This window comes from Lissotriton helveticus, chromosome 10, assembly GCF_964261635.1.
Source record: "Lissotriton helveticus chromosome 10, aLisHel1.1, whole genome shotgun sequence".
NCBI classification, from domain to species: domain Eukaryota; kingdom Metazoa; phylum Chordata; class Amphibia; order Caudata; family Salamandridae; genus Lissotriton; species Lissotriton helveticus.
In genome coordinates this window covers 291,867,909-291,888,552 of record NC_136071.1, presented here as the reverse complement: position 1 = coordinate 291,888,552, position 20,644 = coordinate 291,867,909, and the positions used below count along the sequence as shown (strand labels likewise).

Sequence of the window (20,644 nt, the reverse complement as noted above, 5' to 3'; positions counted from 1 at the left end):
CTGCAGGAAGGGGATTTAAAAATATGTGTCCTGCAAGTCCAAAGCTGCCATCCAGCCTCCTGGGTCTAATTGAAACAGCACAAGAACAAACGTTAGCATTTTTTATTTCAACTTCTTCAGAAAGGAATTGAGAGGGCGCAGATCTAAGATAGGACAGATGCATGGTTTCAACTAGTAGCAGGAATAGCAACCCCAACCTGCTTCTGATGCTGGCCCAGAGGTGGTCCTCCATCAGACAGTTCAGGACAGTGACAGTGGCGGCAAGTTTCTAGCGGTGGAACAGCATAACCTCATAGGACAATTTGTAGCACCTACTGGTTCTAGGTTATGGCTTGCCATTGGGGTAGGTGGTGCCGGGTCCTGCCTCCAACCTGACGACCGTGTTATTGCAAGGGCATACTAATAGGGGTTTGGAGGCTGCAGCTGCTGGGGTGGTTGTGTACTGGGCAGATCTCTGGCCTCCATTCCCACAGGACTGGTGGGAGCCGCATTCGCGCCCACAAAAAGCTTGAGAAGCCTGTTGGCCATGGTAGTTCTGCTGGAAAGGCTACAGTTGGTAGCTCCCACCTCAGTCACGGAAGGAGTAAAATAAAGAGTGAGGCTGGCATGATGCCATGACTAGCCCAAACAATCGGGCGGTGACCCTACTCTCCATGAAGCGCTCAATCGCTGAATCAGTTTTCTCATCAAAGGGTATGTCCATAAGGGATACATGAACATCCCCCTAAAAGCCAGATTACCTCATGAAGGTGTGGTGGCGGAATGCCACCAATTAAGCAATAGTTATCCTCACTGAGTCTGTTGTATTTAGCATCTGATGGGCAAACTTTACTGCGTCCCAGCCTAGTTCAGGATGGCTCAGGTCTCCTCCAAGACCATAGGTAGCACTTGCGGAACCGAGTCCCACACAGAGTGGCTATATTGGCTCAAGAAACAGGTTGTGTTCACCAACAGCAGTGCAAAGCAGGTGGAAGAGAAAATCCTCTTCCCGAAGGTAATCAACCTCTTGAATTCCCTATCTGATGGAGTGGTAGGGAATGCATTGGGATTCACTCTGGATACCACCAGGCTCTCAGTGGTGGGGTGCTGGGTGAAGAAAGCTGGGTCCCTAGGAGCAACGCTGTGGCGACTATGCAATAGTTTTGTGCACAGGGCTGCCATTGCAGGGCTTGGCCCAGGCACCAGCCAGGACATCATAAAGGGCTTCATTGAAGAGTAATAGGGGTTATTAGTGGGGTATCCCCAGTTAAAGAACCTCCGTCAAGTATATGGTCTTGACCTCCACGGAAGGCAGTTCACAGAAGAGGATCTCAGCTGCCTTCCTCAGCACCATAGCAAAGGAAGCCCTTCCTCCATAACCACACTAATAGAAGACACCAGGGCAATATCTGGTGAGGTGTCGAGGCCAATGGCATCTGTCAGTTCCTCATGCCAGTGGTTGTCTTCCGAATGGGTCAGAGGGTCTTGATGGGGATCAGGATAACTGTAAGGATACTCATATTCACCCCTGACAAACTCCCCACAGGCCCTGTCAAGCAAAGGAGGCACAGTTTCCGACCCAAGCAATCGCTGGGATCAGGATGGCACTAGAGTTGACGTTGAAAAACACTAATCTGGCTTGGTGTCTGCATAAGGAATGAATATGACCTTGAGTCAAGGGCCTGAACCTCAGTGAAGGTTGTAGATTCGCAATTGCAGTTGGCACTGATCTGGAAATTGATCCAGAAAGCCAGATTGGCGTCAAGGGCAAACAAAAGGGGGGCTGGGGGGTGGGCAAGTCAGGCACCTCCCGGACCCGTGGGGCCAGAGGTAACTTGAGGGATCTGGATGCCCAAATATGAAATGCATAGTCTCATAAAAGTCCTTGGGGGCCACTCTGGTTCCAGGAAACTCAGGGAGGCGCGTAGCCAACCCATGCTAAGGCTCTGCTGGTGTAGTGAATGGCGGAGCCTCGACTTGTGCCATCTTTCCTGTCCTCGTCCACTGACTTGGACCAGCGCAGTGAAGTCAAAGAGGTTTACAACTTCTTAGATTGCTGTGCTCGTGGGTCTTACCCGACTCTGAACAAGACAACGACTGAGGGGAATGACTCAGAGAGCAGGCCTGGGACCCTCCATGTGTCCAGGACCCGGAGCAGTGCAGAGTATTTCCATGTCGGGACAGCAGGAGCTTCATCTCCCACTTCTGAATCGCCTTCGGAGTCATGGTGCGGCAGTCAGGACAGTTCCTGGAGTTCTCGTCCGGCTCCAGGCACTGCAGACAAACCAGATGGGGGTCTGTCACAGACATTTGCCAGTGACAAGCCCCACAGGGTTTAAACCCACTGACTTTTTAGGGGACATCCCTATCACACTGGGAGCAGAATGCTCAAAAGAGACAGACAAAAATGTCGAAAAAGTGGTCAAAACGTTAAAGGGGTAGCTCTTCCAGAACCACGCTGTTGGTGCTGAAAGAAAAAAACAGATGTCAGCGTGCTGGGATGGCGCCTATATAAACACCGTACAAGTCATATCTGATGCGGGTGACACCTACATGGAGCCGTTCAACGCCACCTGCCTATGTGCAGGGGTACTTCTCAAGACTTTCCTGATCGATTCTTATGCCTGGGTAATATTCTAAGGTAATGAATCTGCGGCTAAAAGTCTCTATTAGACGGTACATTTCAGCAACTATACATACAAAATAGCCACCTTGAGCCCTATCCATGTAGTCAAATCACTCATCAACTTGAGGAAGGTACAATACAGCAACTTCTAGTTGATCTTCGATGACACTCTTTAGCTTCTTCTGACATCATTAACTTTGGCTCCTGAACACTATTTCAGTTTTTGCGGCACACCCCAACATTTTAGTATTGCCTTCCAGCTGGTTGGTTTTCAGATAAATTCCCTGCTTTCTTTGAAGTAATTAATCTGCAAGGTACTACATATCATAATGTACTCCTGTCTCGTTACTCATCTGATAAACCTCCCAGGACCATACATTCTGAGAATAACTTTGAAATAGTTTTTAAGTCCCCATTTGCTACATCTCAGTAGACAGCCTTCCACTTACTTTGCCCACTACTTTGGAACCCCAGATTCCCCCTTGTGTTGCCAGTCACTTTCACACTCTCTATTTTGGGTATGGAAGAGTAACAACGAGGAGCAGTTTTCAATGATTTTGCTAAATAATTGCAGCATGAAACCACACAGGCTGAAGTGGTGTGAGGAGCAGTAACAAGGATCTCAAAACACAGAAAACAAATACACATTCCTTAAATAAAAATAATTCAACTGCCTACTAAATCTATATCGCACAACTAAAAACTGAACATAAGAATCTAGGAAAGTGACACACTCAACCGGAGTAGAACTGCATTATGAGAATTCGAAGTGGTCTACAGCACGGATGACGACAAGCATTAGTTATCTTTGTGGCCCGCATGCGAAAACTTTGAGAAATGTGCATATAGGGAATGATTAAGAAGAGCAAAACCTGAAAATAGTTAACAATATTCTAATAAACAAGCAATGTCTGGCTTATAACTGAAATTGTCCGTTCCTTCATTGATGAGTTTAAGTACTCAATAGGTTATAACGCAAGCACTCTCGCTCATACAACCATTCATCCACTCATTGACTTATTCTTACATTTACCCGCCCACAATAAAACAGACACAAAACCCCTCAAACATATGGAAGATAAATTAAAAGAATAAAAGTAGAAAAAAGGATAATGAGCTGCTACTTAAACGTGGCAGGCTTATGCTTGCAATAGAAAAATAAAATTAAGCGTAGTAGCAGGTGACATTTTGCAATGTTATTGTACATAGTGTATCATTATTTCAAAGTTGCAAAGTAGTTCCACATTTAGAAGGAACACGGTGGTCATCTTCGAGGGGCAAAACCAAAGATACCCCAAGTACAATAACATCCCAAGGCGGCTGCACAGTAAACTTCACACTAAGCAGCTATCTTTGCACGCTAACTTCTATCATACATCACTGTTGTACTAACATGTGGCTAACATAATGCTTCTAAACATGGTGGACATCTTTGAACGGTAAAGCAATGCTACTTAATACAGAATAGCATTGAACTAACTACCCTTTGCAATAATACCTTGATCCCTCATACGAACATGGATGATGTCAGGACCTCACGGATTTCTATAATACTTCCATATTGGAAGTCATTGACTCTATTTCCCCCTTTCAACTAAAAACATATCCAATAAAAAAATCATAGCCCTGGTTAAATGACAACTTGAACAACAAAAGGCGGAATCTACTAATAGCAGAAAGAGCCTGGAAATCTTTCCCATCCTTGGAACTTCTAAAATGCTTAAGATCAACCAGGAACACATACAACAGAAGAATAAGACAAGTGAAAGCTAATTTCATCAGAATACATCTTGTCCAAGCCAGAAATAGGCCCAAAAAACTATTCAAAATAATCAAACAGCAATCACGTAGTGCATCAAACCCATTAGACATTTAATCCAGCACCCTCCTAAACTGTGAAGACCTGGCTGCCTTCTTCATGGAAAAAACTACAAAGATAGAGGATGAACTACAACTAGCAAATGAACTACTATCGGCTGCACTGTTCCCAATAAGCCGCGAGCGCGCTCACTTCCCTACCCCCAAACGCGCAGTGCCATGTGTGAAGCAGCACAGAGGGCACATCCTGCGAGAGTATTCGCGCCGCCACCGCTTTTAAAAGGCGTGCGGCGCGAAAATACGGGCATTTGCAGATTGCAGAGGTAAGTGTTTTGATGTGGCCACTTGCGTGTGCTTTTTCTATTGCCCTGAAGCGCACACAATGTTTGCTTAGTAACGCGAGGCTGCGGGGGAGATTGTCTGCTTTTATTTAGGTATCCATATTAATTGCAGCCCCTTCACGAGCTGCGATTAACATGGATATTTAAACAAAAGCACTCAATCTGCCCCCGCAGCCTCGCTTTACCATCAATACAATACAGCAAGTTTCAAAACACAGCGTATGTTTTTTAGGCTAATCTGCCTTGTTTACAGACTTGCTGTATTGGTTTGGTAGTAAAGCGAGGCTGCGCGCAAATTGAAAGCTTTTATTTAAATATCCATGTTAATCGCAGATCGTGAAGGGGCTGCGATTAACATGGATACTTAAATACAAGCACACAATCTCCCCCGCAGCCTCGCTTTACTACTATCATATGTATGTGATGCTATTTGGCTGTATCTCAAAATCGCCTCCGCAGAGGATATTATATCCATCAATGTCATTTTACAAAACACGCATCTCTCACTCGGATAATCATCTCAAACTTAATGCTGCCAAAACAAAATTTCTTTTCATCTTACCGCCGAATAAAACACCCAAGATCGAGCCTTGGATAAAACATCTTACAGCCCTTAACTGCTTAACTGATTGAAGGTTTGCCAGATAAGGTAACCAAAACCAAATCCCTTGCTTACCGACTTAATCTGAGATATTCCATGTAACAAAATACAAGTCTATAGCCTTCAACACAGTGTAATAACAATCCAATATTAACCCCTCCGCACACAATCCAATATTAACCCATGTGGAGGACAGCTGGGGCCGTCCGAACTACGCCCACTCATTATTTCACCTGCACCGTGGAGGAATTCGCGCCACGGTCAACGGGTTAAAGGCCTACTGACTTTAATCAATGTATTTCACAATAAGTAAGTCAGACCTATGACATGTGACATAACTTTTCCCAATGACCAATTAGGCCTCTGGAGTTTAACAATGGCTTGTCACCACAAAAAACTAAGACCAGCTGTATTACACATAGCCTCCCAACCATCAACAGTCATAACATTACAAATACATATATAATAATGCAGTAGGCAAAACAATAGATAACACTGTGAAAAGGGTCTAACTAGGATTACCACACTGCAGATCTTCGACGTCAAGAGTTAGTAAGAAGGGGTAACCTACAACACCACAAAAATCTGTGAGATACCATGTTACACAATATCGGTCTACATCCTTTAACGTGGGCTAATCTCAACCCATCCTTAAAAGCCTACTGGTGTTAAAAAATGCTTTAAATTGGTCAGACTTCCTGCCTTTGTCATAACTTTATTGAGGCAGATTGAGATAGACTGGAATCTTCTTTGTGCGAGTTCCCCACTAGCAAACTCCTGCTATGAAAGGGGCACCTATGATTTCATTCAGTGGGCTAAATCCGCTCCTCTTCTCTACACAAAAAACTCATGCAATTCTATCCTTAAACATTTGAATTACATCCATGAAAAAATAACTGCTAGCTAAACTATGGTAATGATTTCATTCAGTGGGCTAAATCCGCTCCTCTTCTCTACACAAAAAAACTCATGCAATTCTATCCTTAAACATTTGAATTACATCCATGAAAAAATAACTCCTAGCTAAACAGTGGTATCCTGTCAAAACTATCAAAAAAAGGCAGATTTTATCAGCAGGGAAGTCGGAACTATTTTGGATGAAACCGTTTTCAAGCGGAAAATAAAATTTCACAAAACAAAGTGTACATCAGAATTAATACTTCCAATATAACCGGCAGAAATGTCACTGTTAAAAATGTATGATTTCAGCTCATGCTCTGCAATCGACCTAAAATTGAAGTCAATACACATATAGTAAAAAGAAATCAATTACCAGCAAGTAGGAGAAATTAATAATTCCCAAATTAAACAGTTAATCGTGCATTTTCACCCAAGAATCAAAACACGAAGTGTTTTCAACACAGCTCGGAGCAGTGTCTTTATTACGTTGACATTGCCAATAGGTTCTTCCGGCAAGAATTGAGGTTATTTCGCATATACAAGCACATTTCCTTTATTTTCTATAGTTATGTGCTTTAGCACAACTGGAATTATGGAATGTAAAATTCACTTCTTGGGTAAGCACGAATGATTTATTGAACGAGGCAGTATATAGAAACCCTAGCAAAGAACTCAGGCTGTCAGTTCCCCAGGTGTTGCTATAACAGTGTCCACAGAAATGCAAGCGGGAGGGCAGCATGTACAGGACTGATACACTTTCAAATACCTAGTGCGACACTTCGTTATCAGCCATGATCCCACGCGCAGATGTTACCGAGGAGCTCTATTTACGAGGAGGGCTTTCGACGTATGAGAAACGTCTGGTGCTTTTCATATAAAAGGTATCATCCAAGGAGTAAAAATCAGCGTGCACCAAGCTACAAGGAAAAACACTGAAAAGTGGAACGTACTTCAACTTACTGTCGTGAAAAGATAGTTTAAAAAAAGCATTTTAATTTAATCACTGTAAACTGTAAAATGTAATTTAGCTAACAAAACATAATAACCTATAGAGGGGGGTAAAATTGACAAATAAAAGCACATCCCAAACGAGCTATGGGTACACTCGTGGACAGTAGTGTAATATGGCTGGGTCATTTTCATTGTCCACCCACGCATGCCACCGCTGTCTGTAGACCTCCGGCAGCAGAGCCGGGCTCTTTCACTGCGGCTCCCCATAATCGAGTTAATTGCCAACCCAAAGAGCCGCAGTCAATTAATCGTCCGAATCGGTGTCGTGCCGCCGCTTGGGCCCACGTGCGGAAGGGGACGCCATTCTTCGTCGCCCGGCAGGGGGCTCTCGCCGTCTGTCGCCACTGTGGCTCCCGCCACCGCCCTGGGTGGGAGGCCCCGCCGGCCGGCGGCGGAGGGGGCTCTCGCCATCGCTCGACGAATCTGTGTCATGCCTCCGCCTGCCAGGCGGTCGCTGGGCGTCTTGGTCGCCTGATGAATGCCTGTCACGCCGGCTGGCTCCATGCTGCCGGGGCGATGATGGATGATTCCGCTCATGTGAGGCCTTTTTCCTCCTGCAGCAGAGAAATCATAAAAAATAATAAAACAAAACAAAAGGGGACAAAGAGGAACAGGTCAAATTGTCACATTAAACACCAGGACTTTTGTTCGCAATGAATGAGAATGTAGTGGAAACAAACGGAACAAAAGCGCAGGCAGTTCAAATGCTGGGTGTGGGCTGTTTAAAACAGAAGCGGAGAGGAAACAAAAGTGAGAATAGCACACGCATTCCTGTCCAATTACCCGGAGCCCCACCACAGCACAAAAGAGGCGTCTTCTGAAAGGAGAAACTTTTTGGTTTTGGATGGGTAAAGTTATCATGCCTTCATGCGCCACGCATGTGCATTTTTCTGCGCACATGCTCGGTTGGTTCTTTTAGCACATAGTGAACATATAGTGATCACTAAAAAAGCCACCGGTCGTCTGGGAGCACAGAGCACACGAAAATGGAAGAGCAGGAGACATGTAGCTCTTCCCTCAGCAAGTTTCAAGTTTTTATTACACACATTGGCATACGCCTTTACCTGTTTTATAAGCCCCTTCAATCGTGTCACTTAAACAGGCACGGGATAACAAAATTATTTGCCAAAGATCCGGTAGCTTAGGAAGGATGCCATTGGCAAGAGCAAGGAAAGTGGCCGATATAACAGCTGTTAAAGTAGTAAAATGCAGCAGTTATCAGAGTTCACTGGACCACTTCGGGTTCTGAACCCCGGTGCAATTGCACCTACTGCACCAATGATATACACGCCCCTGCTAGGATCATACATTATGCGGTGAGGGGAACACGAATCTCATTGGTCCACCGCTACCGAAATCATAGTGATCTGGCAATTAATACCTTTATTTCGGTTAAGAACCATTAAAAGTGTAAATAAGAATATGCATTTCGCTCATAAAACAGAAGTGCATACTGCTGCAAGTATTCTAGACGCATCCATCTAATGAAACGTTGTATTGCTCTCATTAACTACCAAAAGAAAGCCACTCTCGTCTTCCTGTGAGCAGCATAACTAAGTCCAAGAATTTGATCCCAAGTACGTCATATTAGAAGTCGATTGTCAGACCAGTTTGTACAGTGGTCAATGATGGTTCTACCTTAAGTACTTGTCCACCCATTTGAAGTATTTATTTCTAAATCAAAATTTCCCAATATCCCCGTTTACTGTTATGACCCTCCCACTGGTATTCAGAATTCTCAGAGGCGGTCTTATGAAGGTGCTTGCCTGTTCCTGTACATTATAGCCTTTTAGCTAGATATAATTTAAGGCTGCCACTTCGAGCTTTAATTCAGATCTATACTCCCTCAATTGTAATCACCCCCCACTAACACAACGTATGGTGATTTCAATAACGTATCGTTTTATTTTACTTAACAAACTGTTATTGATAATGTTCACAGTCCCCCAAACTGACTGAGCTACAGTAGACTACTGCCAGGAAACTTTATTTTTGTATCAAAAGATTTATTGATACTGTCAAAACAAGCATACAGTCAAGCATGCCAAACTGTACATGACGAATCAAACACATGTGATCCAAAAAAAAACCCAAAAAACTCCCCCCACGCCCGCCTCCCCAACCCCTCCCAGGCAACAGATACACATTATTGCTACTCTTCCGAGATATCATACCACATTTTTGCACGCTATACAAATATCAACCAGTACAGACAAGTTCTTAGGCATCATTAAATTGGCCAGGTAATCGGTCGATGAAAAGGTACAAATACTCCAGGTTCCAGGATGCCGCTGCTCAATCAGGGAAGTTCCAGCACATAAGACAGCACATTTAGAATATGTCAGGGTGAGACATCAGATAAGATGTGATAGGGGCCCAAAAGTCCTTAGGACGGGAGGACTCTGGTATCTCCTCCTCATACGTCTGCAATTGATCTCTACAATAAACCAAATTGCGAAGCCACTACTTTATAGTAGGGGCGGACCGCAATCACCATTGTTGCGCCACCGCCCTCTTTACAAACAAGGTGATCGCAACAATACGTCTGTTAGCTGGTTTCAGGCATTTACATACCCAAGGATGCACAGTTCAGGCATACAACCCACCAGTCCCAACACCACTTCCGTCAGAATGCGAGTCACTTCAGACCAAAAGGCGAACACGCCACCGCACAACCACGCAACGTGATAAAAATCTGCATTCGCAGCACCACACCACACACAATTCGCAGTCTCTCTCAGGCCATATTTATATAATTTCAAAGGAGAGTAGTATACGTGATGTAGGCATTTAAAATGTATAATTCTAAGGTTGCAGTTGGCTGTGAGACAGCCCGTGAGCTGACAGCATGCCGCCCAAGCCTCCATCGTGATGGGCCTGCCTATCACAGTTTGCCAGCGCAAGCATGATGGGTGTTTCTTCATCTCTAGTTCCCGTAGGGAGGAATTGTAAAGTTTGGTTATAAGCCCCTTACGACTTTATCCTGTTAAGACTGCCTGCAATGCACAAAGTGTCGTGGGCTCCGCAGGGAACTCGGGATACACATCACGTATAGCCTGACGGACCCAGACATGCGTGAAGTTAAACATAAAGCCATGTTCCACCCCATTCTGAGCCTCGCGTAAAGTCTTAGAGCGCCCCTCCCTATATAGATCGCCCATCCGGACGAGGCCCGCTCCAGCAAGCTCCCTCAAGGCAGAGGTCTCTCGAGCCGCAGACACCACCGGATGTGACGCCACGGGCAGGGGTGGAGCTTATAGATAAGAAAGCTGCGCCCTGGAAGCCAGCGCCAGCCATGCCCATGACGTGCACAATGGAGGATTTATTTCCGTACGGGGCCCACCCGATCCTCCCGTGAGAACCATCGCTGACAACGGGACAGGGAGAACAGCATCTGCTTCAATCGCCACGTGAGGCTGGAAGCGTTGCGGGAAGTGCCAGTGATAAGCGAATTGTCCTGCGCACACAGATAATAGAGCCGAAGGTCCGGACCTTCGAACCCCCCCCCCCCCCCCCCCCCCCCCGATCGAAGGGCTGCACCAATAAGTCCCAGCTGCATCTGGGTTGTTTCCCCCCCACACGAAGGTCAACAGCACCGACTGCAGTGCACGGAACAACGCTAGATTCAGTTTTATGGGAATGTTGACGAAGAAGTATAGCATCTTGGGCAAGAAGACCATTTTGACAACGGCTATCCTGTCAGCCAACGATAGAGGGAGATGCAACCATCTTTCGGCCTGCTCAGTAATGCGCACAATGGCTTACCGATAATTCTCCGTTATCACCACTGCGGGATCCCGGTGTATCCACACCCCCAAGTATTTCACGGGATCGGAGGTCCATGACAGTGGGAAGTCAAGCTCTATTTTTTTTGTATGCGCAGTCAGTGGAAAAACCACTGATTTGGACCAATTAATACTGAGTCCCGAAAATCTTTCGAATTGAACATATTCCCTGAGTTACGGTGACAGGAATGTTGAGGGCTCACGGACATATAGCATCATGTCTTCTGCATAGAGGAAGACAATCAAAGGGTGTTGTCGAAACCTTAATGCCGCAACCGAATGCTTCTGACGTAGTTTACATATCAGAGGCTCTAGTGCTAGGGAGAAAAGCATGGGTGAGAGGGGGCAGCCCTGCTTGTTCCCCTTTCTATAGAAAACAATGTCGACACCCTGCCATTGACTCGTACCCGGGCAACCAGCCCATTATAGAGGACCTTGAGCCACTGCACAAAGAAAGGGGGAAACCCCATCCTGCTCAGAACCGCGAACATGTAGGACCAGTGCACAGAGTCAAAGGGTTTTGCTGCATCAAGCAGCACAGCAACAGACTGAAAATTCGGTTCAAAATAATGCAGTGCGGAAAACAACTTGCGTAGATTATGAGTTGTGGAACACTCCGTGAGAAATCCAGACTGGTATGGCAGCACTAATGGGGTATCAAAGGCTGTAGCCTAGTAGCTATAATTTTTGACAATATCTTTGTGCCAATGTTAATGATGGAAAGAGGCCGGTGCGATCCACACTGATTAGCGGGTTTGTCTGGCTTTAACAGGTTGACTAGGGGGGCCTCCCGGAGAGAGGGCGGCAAAATCCCACTGTTGTATGCTTCTGCGTAGACTTCCAGTAGCCTCGGAGCTAGGATCGCTGCATACGCTTTATAAAACTCGCTCTGTAAACCATCCGGCTCGGCGGCTTTACAGGTTGGCAAAGCCATAATGGCTTCCCTCACATCCTCCTCATCGAAGGGCTGCACCAAATATTCGCGATGCGCATTTGACAGCCATCCTAAAGCCACATCTTCTAGATAATTATGCATCTCCTCAGTGGAGGGGGACTCCCTAGCTGCATATAGATCTTTATAAAACTTCAACACATCACAGCGTTCCTCCGTCGAATGAGGAGGCTCACCGGTGTCGTCTAGGAGCTCAACGATAGGTTCCTGGCTTCGGGGCTCTGCGAGTTTCTGTGCAAGAGAGCGACTAGGCCGCCCACCCTCCCCATAGTACCTAGCTATCCCACGCCGTGAACAATGCTGTAACTCTTGGTCTACAGTGTCATTATGCTCCGTTACCAGCTCCCTTATTTCTGCTAGCTTGTCAGCAGACGGATCAGTGTCGAAAGCGCGCTCCAGGTTTAATATGTAATCCGCTAGTTTCTGTATCCTACGTCTTATATCCCTCAGGACACCCAACTGCTACCCGATACAAGTCCCTCGTATGGTTACCTTGAAGGGTTCCCAGAGGACACCCGCACTCTCCACAGTGCCTTCATTTTCTAAGAAATAGTTCCTGATTGCCTCCGCTATGATCTGCCTAAATACCGGATCTTTAAGTTCTGAGGGCTGGAGCCTCCACGCAAAGGGTGGCGCCTGATATTCCGGTAATCATATCTCCAGGAGTACAGGCGAGTGGTCAGATAAGGAACGGGCCTCGTGTGAAACTTTCAGAATCCAGGGACAGGCCGCCTCTGAGGTCAACCAAAAATCAATGCGGGACCAAGAACCGTGCACCGACGACGCAAACGTGCTTTCTCGGGCAGCAGGATGGCGCAAGCGCCACACATCATGCACATGACCAGCGTCTATGAGCCCCTCATCAGCCAGCCTAGCTTGAATCCAGTGGCAAAGTGAGCAAGGGACTCACGTCTGGGCACACTCTATCAACTTAGGGCACAGGTTCAAGACTGATTTGCATAAGGCTGGGTCTGAACTGGGGTGGCGAAGTGAGCTAAAGACTGATGATGGATTCAAACAAGATCTATGACTGGGGGTGAGTGTCTGAAAAGTTTCAGCGCTCCGTCCATCATCTCCTTGTGTTTGCTTTCTTCGCCCTAAGTAGGCAGAGTGTGCACAGATTTGGGTCCCTTGCTCACTTTGCCACTGAAGTCAAGCTAGCCTGGCTGATGAGGGGTGTTACCCCGAAACCAGTCCCAGGGTGCTTATTTCCAGTCCAGGGAAGACTGGGCTTGGCAGTTTGGGCTGGACTGTTCCCATGAGGCACAGGGTCAAGACCGATTTGCATATAGGTGGGTCTGAACTGGGGTTGCGAAGTGAGCTAAAGAACGATGATGGATTCAACCTAGATTAGTGACTGGGAGTGAGTGTCTGAAAAGTTTCAGCGCTCCGTCCATCATCTCCTTGTGTTTACTAAATCACTAATAACATTAAAATAAAAATGAGTCACTTTAAATTTTAAACTCGAATCTTGTTTACCACAAATTTGTCTCACCGATCCAGATACATTTTATTGTGTCCATAGTAGATGAAAAAGTCAGCTATCTGAGGTGATACACCACCCGGCTGGAAAAAGGGCGCATATTTGTCTGCACACCAGCATGTGAAGATACGTTGTTAGGTGGCCCAAAGAGTCGCTTATGTAGAGGATGGTACTAGTTTCGGAGGGAAGAGGAGTTTCTACCCTCTCATTACATTCCGGCACCAGATTGCTGACGCCTCTCCTACTGGGAAAGGACTGGGTATGTGAGTAGTCACCTTGATAGTAGTGGAGAACAAAATCCCAGTAGGAGGCTGGTAGGAGTTCCTTTGTCCAAATGGTTGGCACCCATAAGAGCGCGAAAAGAGAGGGCTGTTTGGTTATATACCTTGATCTTTTAAAGGGAGTCATTGTTATGTTTGCCTAACACGCTACTTTACTCCAAGGCATATTTAGGACCTAAGACTGAACTTCTAGGCAAAAAGAGGTGTGTCCAGACCACCACATCTCTGCAGAATTGCCAACTTCTATATAGAGCCCTTGGAGCGATATTGTCATCGATAATAGCATCAAAATTCATAGAAATTCTGAATATACATAACACTGCATCAAAGTCCCCTCTGTCCCAGACATTCTATGCCCTCAAACTATGCCTGCACCCCATCCAGACCTGAATGTCAAGCACCTACCTGAAGCTGAACCCCACCAAGACTCAATTATAGTTATTTTCAGAGAACAAGTAACAACAATTAGTCTAGAATGGGCTGAAAGACATGAACTTGAACAAAATCCAAACTCCAGCTTTTTTCCCACCCTAAGTTATCTGTAATCACCCTTGACAGCAATCTCTCCCACAAGGAACACACTTGCCTGGCCCAACATCCACCTTGTAGTCAGTGGTAGTCTGTGGCACGTTGTGACTCTTCTTTGGACTCCCCGGATCAGCATCTGTGTTTTGCCAGAAGTTCAGCTCGGACTAGGCTCATAGGCAAAGATAGTTGGGTTATAAAAAAAAAGTAGGCACCAGCTGAGTGGGTGGAGAAATTGAAGGTACTGCCTGCTGGTGAGCAAGAACACTTCCTGCCAGCAGAGGTGGGGTCAGAGCTGGAGTAAGGACCAACTGTGTCGAGATCAAGACAATTGTCATCACCTCAGTCCACTGGTATTGGACTCTTCTCTCCACTGACATTATCCCTGTATTGATTAAATATTCTGCCTTCTGGCTCGAAGAATGCACCTGCAAGATCTGTGATGGAGGTATTGTGTAATATGATACAGTGATACAGTTGGTGCAGAGTTGCTGAAACTGGACATAGAAACAGATAACATTGAAGTCGTCAGCTGAGTTTTTGTCAATGTAATCATGGACAGAGCTGTTGCCAATGGAGGGGCTGCACGTGGAATCAGTCCTCAATCAGCCACTGTCGACTGAGGAGTAGCCATTAAAGTGGGAGGTCACTTATGGTGGAAATAATTTCAGAACAGATGAGGATGGATTCACCTCCACATGAAAAACACACAAAGTCCCTGATCTATGCACATAGTAATATATGGATCATGTGTTGAGAGACAATATATGAAAATACAATATAAAAAAATTTGAAAAAATTAAAGTTGAAATGCAGTAGGTATCAGTTAAATGTGTAAAGGCAAAATACAAAAAAATATATTCTTAAAAAATGTATTAAAATTGAGACAAAGTCATTACATATAGGTTTAAAACATCTTATTTTGAAGAATTATACCATTGGTTCTAACGGATTCATTTTACACAACTCTAGAAAACTAAACAAAGGTCGACACAGCGTTTCGGTAAGATGACTTCTTCACCTTCCTAAGGACAGAGTTTTCTAAAATGAAATTTCAAGGTGGCAAGGATTTTTAAGTCACTCGGTGAAGATGGAAGGAAAGAATCTCATCCATATGGCATAAAAAGGTTTAACCTTAGTACTGGTTATGAATTCTTTATCATTTGCGGGAGCCACCGTTAAAGATAACGGGAGTACAATTAAAAAGACCAATTTAGAACTGGTCAGTGACTAGCACAGATTGTGCGCCGTGATTTGGCTATATGTTTAAGAATCGCCATATTCCGGTTCCAATATGTGTACTAGGTAGACTTGGGGACCCCCCCGGAGGTAGCGAATGTATGACATACACTGTAAGCTATATGTATTTGGACGATGCCAATGTATTGTTCTCAACTGTGGACATGTCAATATGTTTGTATATTATTTGCACCGATGCTCTTTCTTATTAATAAAAAAAAAGTTTAAAAAAAAAAGAATCGCCGTATTCAATATTCGACGATACTGTTCTGATCAAGTTTCTTGGCTGTAGTAGAGCGGTAAGTATAAAGTCAGATAAAAGTTCAAAGGCCTCCCTGCTCCAACGTTACGTTTAACTGCTTGCATTTAACTGATACCTACTGCATTTCAATGTAATTTTTTAAATTTTGTATTTTCATATATTGTCGCTCAACACATGATCCATATATTACTTTGTGCATAGATCAGGGACTGTGCGTTTTTCTCTGGTGCTACCCCGTCCCTTTTCTGAGAAATTAGGGTACCTTCCTCTTTTTTATTGGTTTCACCTCCACGTGAAGCAGCGTGTAGGGCTCGTCCCATCACCACCGCAAGTTCACTGCACCATATATACTGCTCCACGGTGCTGATCTCTGTAATGCTTTGAGGAGTGATGCTTGAATTTGGACGCTGATGGGGCCACTGTTGAAATGGTTGTATTAGATACCCACGTTTCAGCTGAAGATGCACTCGTCAATGTAAATACCACCAGCCTAAAATACATGCATGAGAGGTCTGAGGTGTGGTTGACAAGGTTCTGACCATTTCTAGTTTTCAATTTTTAACCTTGGCTTATAATGCTGAGGGTGCACGGTTCACAGAATTCACACCAGTAGAAGCAACTTTCAAGGCTTGCAACAGTCAACCTTATCATTGAGACGTTGTATACCCTGCTGGTCCGTAGAATTCATCTGAGGCTCACCCTACTCCAACTGGGATTGCGGACGACAAAGGAGGCAGTCCTTCAGCTATACTTGTTGGATACGGTGAAGCACATGGCCAACTTTGCCGAATTCATCTACCACGCTCGACAAGCTCTAATGGACAAGCCAACTACAGTACAAAATGCGATTTATCTGGAAGAAGGCCCCATGCATTCTGACCACCACTAGGAGTAGAAAAAGGAACAAAATTGACTGCACTTTTTAAAATGTAAAAAAATATCAAATGGTGGTTTTATGCCTAACTCCTATATACATATTATTTTACTTAATTTTAAAACATCTCTTTTATATATTGATTGCTCTCTTTTTGTATTGGTTTTTATTAATCACACAAATAAAGTATTCAGACATTTACCCTGCTAACAGAAAAATTAAAGCATGTGTATCTATGGAAGATCAAACGCTGGAGCACTTCCTTTAGGGCTGAAGTGATGTGGTGCTGCTTCCTCAGAGTGAGGCAGAGCCTAGCAGGTCAGGTTTGTATTCATTTGAGTTTTTAGAGGTCTTTTTATAGGCCACCAAAATAGACTATATTGGCATAGTCCAGTCAAGATAGCAGCTGGACTCTTGGTTGTTCAAGTTTGTGGTGTAGATGTAATGAACATAGAAGTCCTGAGATGGAAGTTAGACTTCTTGGTCACTTCAATTTATTTACTGAGTAAAGAGAGCTTAGAGTTTACCACAATTCACTGTTTATTTTGTCACTGGACCTACTTTTGTTGGTTCAGCTCCTAGTTCCACCCCACCTCTGGGAAAAGTATATTTTATATTCTTAAGCTGCAATAGTTTTCCTAATAGTGGTTAATAGATTTATAGTATTTTCTTTGTTTTCTATATTTATATTATTTTAGCAAATGAGTTTTGTTTATTATATACTATGCATTGACTAAATCAGTTAATATATTTGGCTATTGAACTATTTATATTTTTAATATGATAAATATAAATATATGTATATATATGTATATATATATATATATATGTATATATATAAATATATATATATATATATATATATATATATATATATATACACACACACACACACACACACACCATGCACATACACATTCATGGGATTTTTATAGCAATACATTTAAAATATAAAAAATATATAATGTAAAATATTTTTGTTAATTATGTTACAGTATATATATATACACACACTTGTTTATATAAGCAAATTATTAATATATAGTATTACATTTTAGTGGAAATTATTTAATTTACATTATATTACATATATGATAATAATTAACATTTATTACTTTACACTCTATATCAAATAAAAAAAAATGCTTTTAAAAATGTTTTTGGATGATATTCCTGGCAAGAATATTTTGTTCCGATGTTGAATTTTGAATGGAACTAGTTAAAAGTCCTGTAAACATTCCTTAATTTTGAAGATACTGAGGTGTAAAAAGTTTTCTTTCATTCAGAAATTGACACAAGATTCCCAAAATGAAGAATATTCGACCTACACAACCCACCTCAGAGAGACTAACCACGTAACTTCCAGAGTTATAAGTCCAGTTTCACTGTAAAATATAGAATAATTACTCTTTTCATTGGAGTGTACACATTGTTATACTATGTATCCTTAGGGTCATGTATTATTGTAGTTGCAAATGTCTTTTCTTGCCCTTAAAATTAAAATGTTATGCATTAGAGTTATGTATAAATGCCTGCGATCGCACTGAAGTTCTATATCACTGTGAAGCACTCTGATACCATAACAGGTTATGTTCGCATATATTTTTTCTGCAATGTGGTCTGTAGGCAGGATCGCTCGACAGCGGGTGCAGGCGTTGGGCCAGTACAGTGGCCAAGATCAATTTTTTCGATTTTAAGATTTATTCAGTGCCCAGTCTGACACACCAACGCGTAAGGCTGAAACGCGTTGGTGTGGCAGACTGGGCACTGAATAAATCTTAAAATCGAAGTTACTGTGTGCGTTGTTCTCCCAAACTCTCTCTCCTGCGCTCCAGCCGGACACGCTAAGAAACGGGAAACGGACACCCGTGAATTTTGTGGTTTAGCAGGTCTGATTTTATTTAACCTGTGTCCGAAACGTGTCTGACAGTGGTGGTTAAATAAAATCAGACCTGCTAAACCACAAAATTCACGGGTGTCCGTTTCTTAGCGTGTCCGGCTGGAACGCAGGAGAGAGAGTTTGGGAGAACAACAAGTCCATTATTACTTGCGGAAAACTGGTTGACTCCGCCTAACGGACCCCCTACCCGGAAGTGGCTACCGCGAACAACCAACGGGGGTGTGTGTGTGTGTGTGTGTGTGTGTGTGTGTGTGTGTGTGTGTGTGTGTGTGTTCGTGTTCGTGTGTGTGTTCGTGTGTGTGTGTGTGTGTGTATGTATATATATATATATTTATATATATATCTTACATCTGTGGCAAACATTAAAAATGTACCTATCACTTTCATCTGAGGATGAGGACGGTGCCTTTTTCCGACGTTTCTCCCTTTCCTTCTCCTTGTTTTTTTTCTTTTTTTTCTTTTTCTCCTTCTTTGACCTCTTGTTGCTTTCAGACCTATGAAATAAGAAGGGAACAAGAAAAATCTCAAAAGAAAATTAAGGCTCTCTGCAACCCAACACAGGAAGTATTTGTTTTCTACAGTGGAATTCACAGAAACAGGGGACCCTAAATGGTAACCCGAACATTTCCTGCACATTACGTGCTTTGTGGAGTTAGTGTTTTTCTAAAGATACATTGAGTATTTTATTGATATATGTGCAAGCCACCAATCTAAACACTGTGTATTAACAACTCAATATGCATTTTTACAGTGTATGATAGGACTGAATCTCAGTATTACCTGTAGCCAAGGGAAGCAGAGCAGGAGGACCTGGGGGAGTACACTATAAAATATAAGTGGAATCGTATTTAAGTGTGCTGAGGCGATTCAATCTTTGATGCAAGAGGATGAGTTTTGAAGATTGACTGAAGGGAGAACACGGCCTGTTTATTCAATTGACAAGGGTTGCTAGTATGCTTCAAAGCTGACCGGAATAAGGCCCTCATTAGGATGGCGGGCGGACTTTGCGTGCCCGCCATCCTCACGGTACTTGGGACCGCCCGCCATAAGGGCGGGGGTCCCGTGGGGGGTATTAGGATGCGCCCGACACAGTGGCAGGCGCATCCTGCATTTTTAACATTGTGGCGGGCGGTGCTCTCAGCATGTATGCATTTGCATACATAAAGCGTCAGGCACCGCGCGGTGCCTGCAGCATTGTGTATGCAAATGCTGGGGGGTATTGTGTATGCAAATGCTGGGGGGTACGACAGGTACCCCCCATGTGCACCCTACACCTCGCCTTCACTTCGGGGGCCCGCAGGGGCCCCCCGAAGTGAAGACCACCTGCTTTACTGTGGCGGCATTGCATGGCGGTGGCGATCCGCCCGACATCCTAATGGGCCCATAAGTGTTTAATGTCAAGAGTGCGAGAACAAATTTAGTGCGAAGTTAGCTTTCAGTCTGAAGATTTCAGCAGATGAGGGAGGGAGACAAAGGTCATTCTTATCTGTAAGAGACCGCTATCAGAGGAGGAACATGTCAGTGGTCTAAGTAGCCCGCCACTTCCTAAAGCTCTGACCAGCCCATCTGTCCATTCATCCTCATCCTGCACTATCGGTGCTGCTTTCAAGCCGTAATAGTCCCATCCCGACCGGAGGGGAGGACGAATGAATGACCCTACTGCCATAAGACGCTCATATTGGAGAGGCACTGGCATGGAAGTCTGGTCCCACCCCCATTGCACGAGTTCACAGCGCCATATATCCTTGCCTGATCTGTGTGGTGGCTCCAGAAGCCTGTGCCTGGAGGTGCCAAACTGTCCTTGCTGAGTGACCAGCCAGAGGAACCCTCGGTGGATCAAGTAGAGGCAGGATGCGGAGGCCCCATTACATCATTGGGGAGCTCTGGCCTCACTAGAAGAGAGATCCCACCTGACCCTTTTACAGATCGCTTTCTTCTCCTGGGACACAGCTGCATTTGAGACATACAGCAGGGAGTGAAAGGGCAAACTGGGGGGAGTGTTCTGATGCGGGGAAAAGCTCAGTGGTGCTGTTGACTTCCTTTTGGGACCTGTAACTAGTAAGGAAT

General features: G+C 44.3%; 1 protein-coding gene across 1 annotated transcript in view; it reads right to left on the bottom strand.

Annotated features, from left to right (window-relative positions):
• Positions 1-6,715: 6,715 nt before the first annotated feature.
• The window catches only part of C10H1orf35 (chromosome 10 C1orf35 homolog), a 101,057-nt gene continuing 87,128 nt past the window's right edge, over positions 6,716-20,644 (bottom strand). Inside the window, exons 8-9 of the mRNA XM_078665330.1 lie at positions 18,952-19,071; positions 6,716-7,830 (exon numbers count right to left, since the gene is read on the bottom strand). Coding sequence (XP_078521456.1) covers positions 7,521-7,830; positions 18,952-19,071 — 430 coding nt within the window. The 3' untranslated portion in view covers positions 6,716-7,520. The remainder of the gene's footprint in view (positions 7,831-18,951; positions 19,072-20,644) is intronic.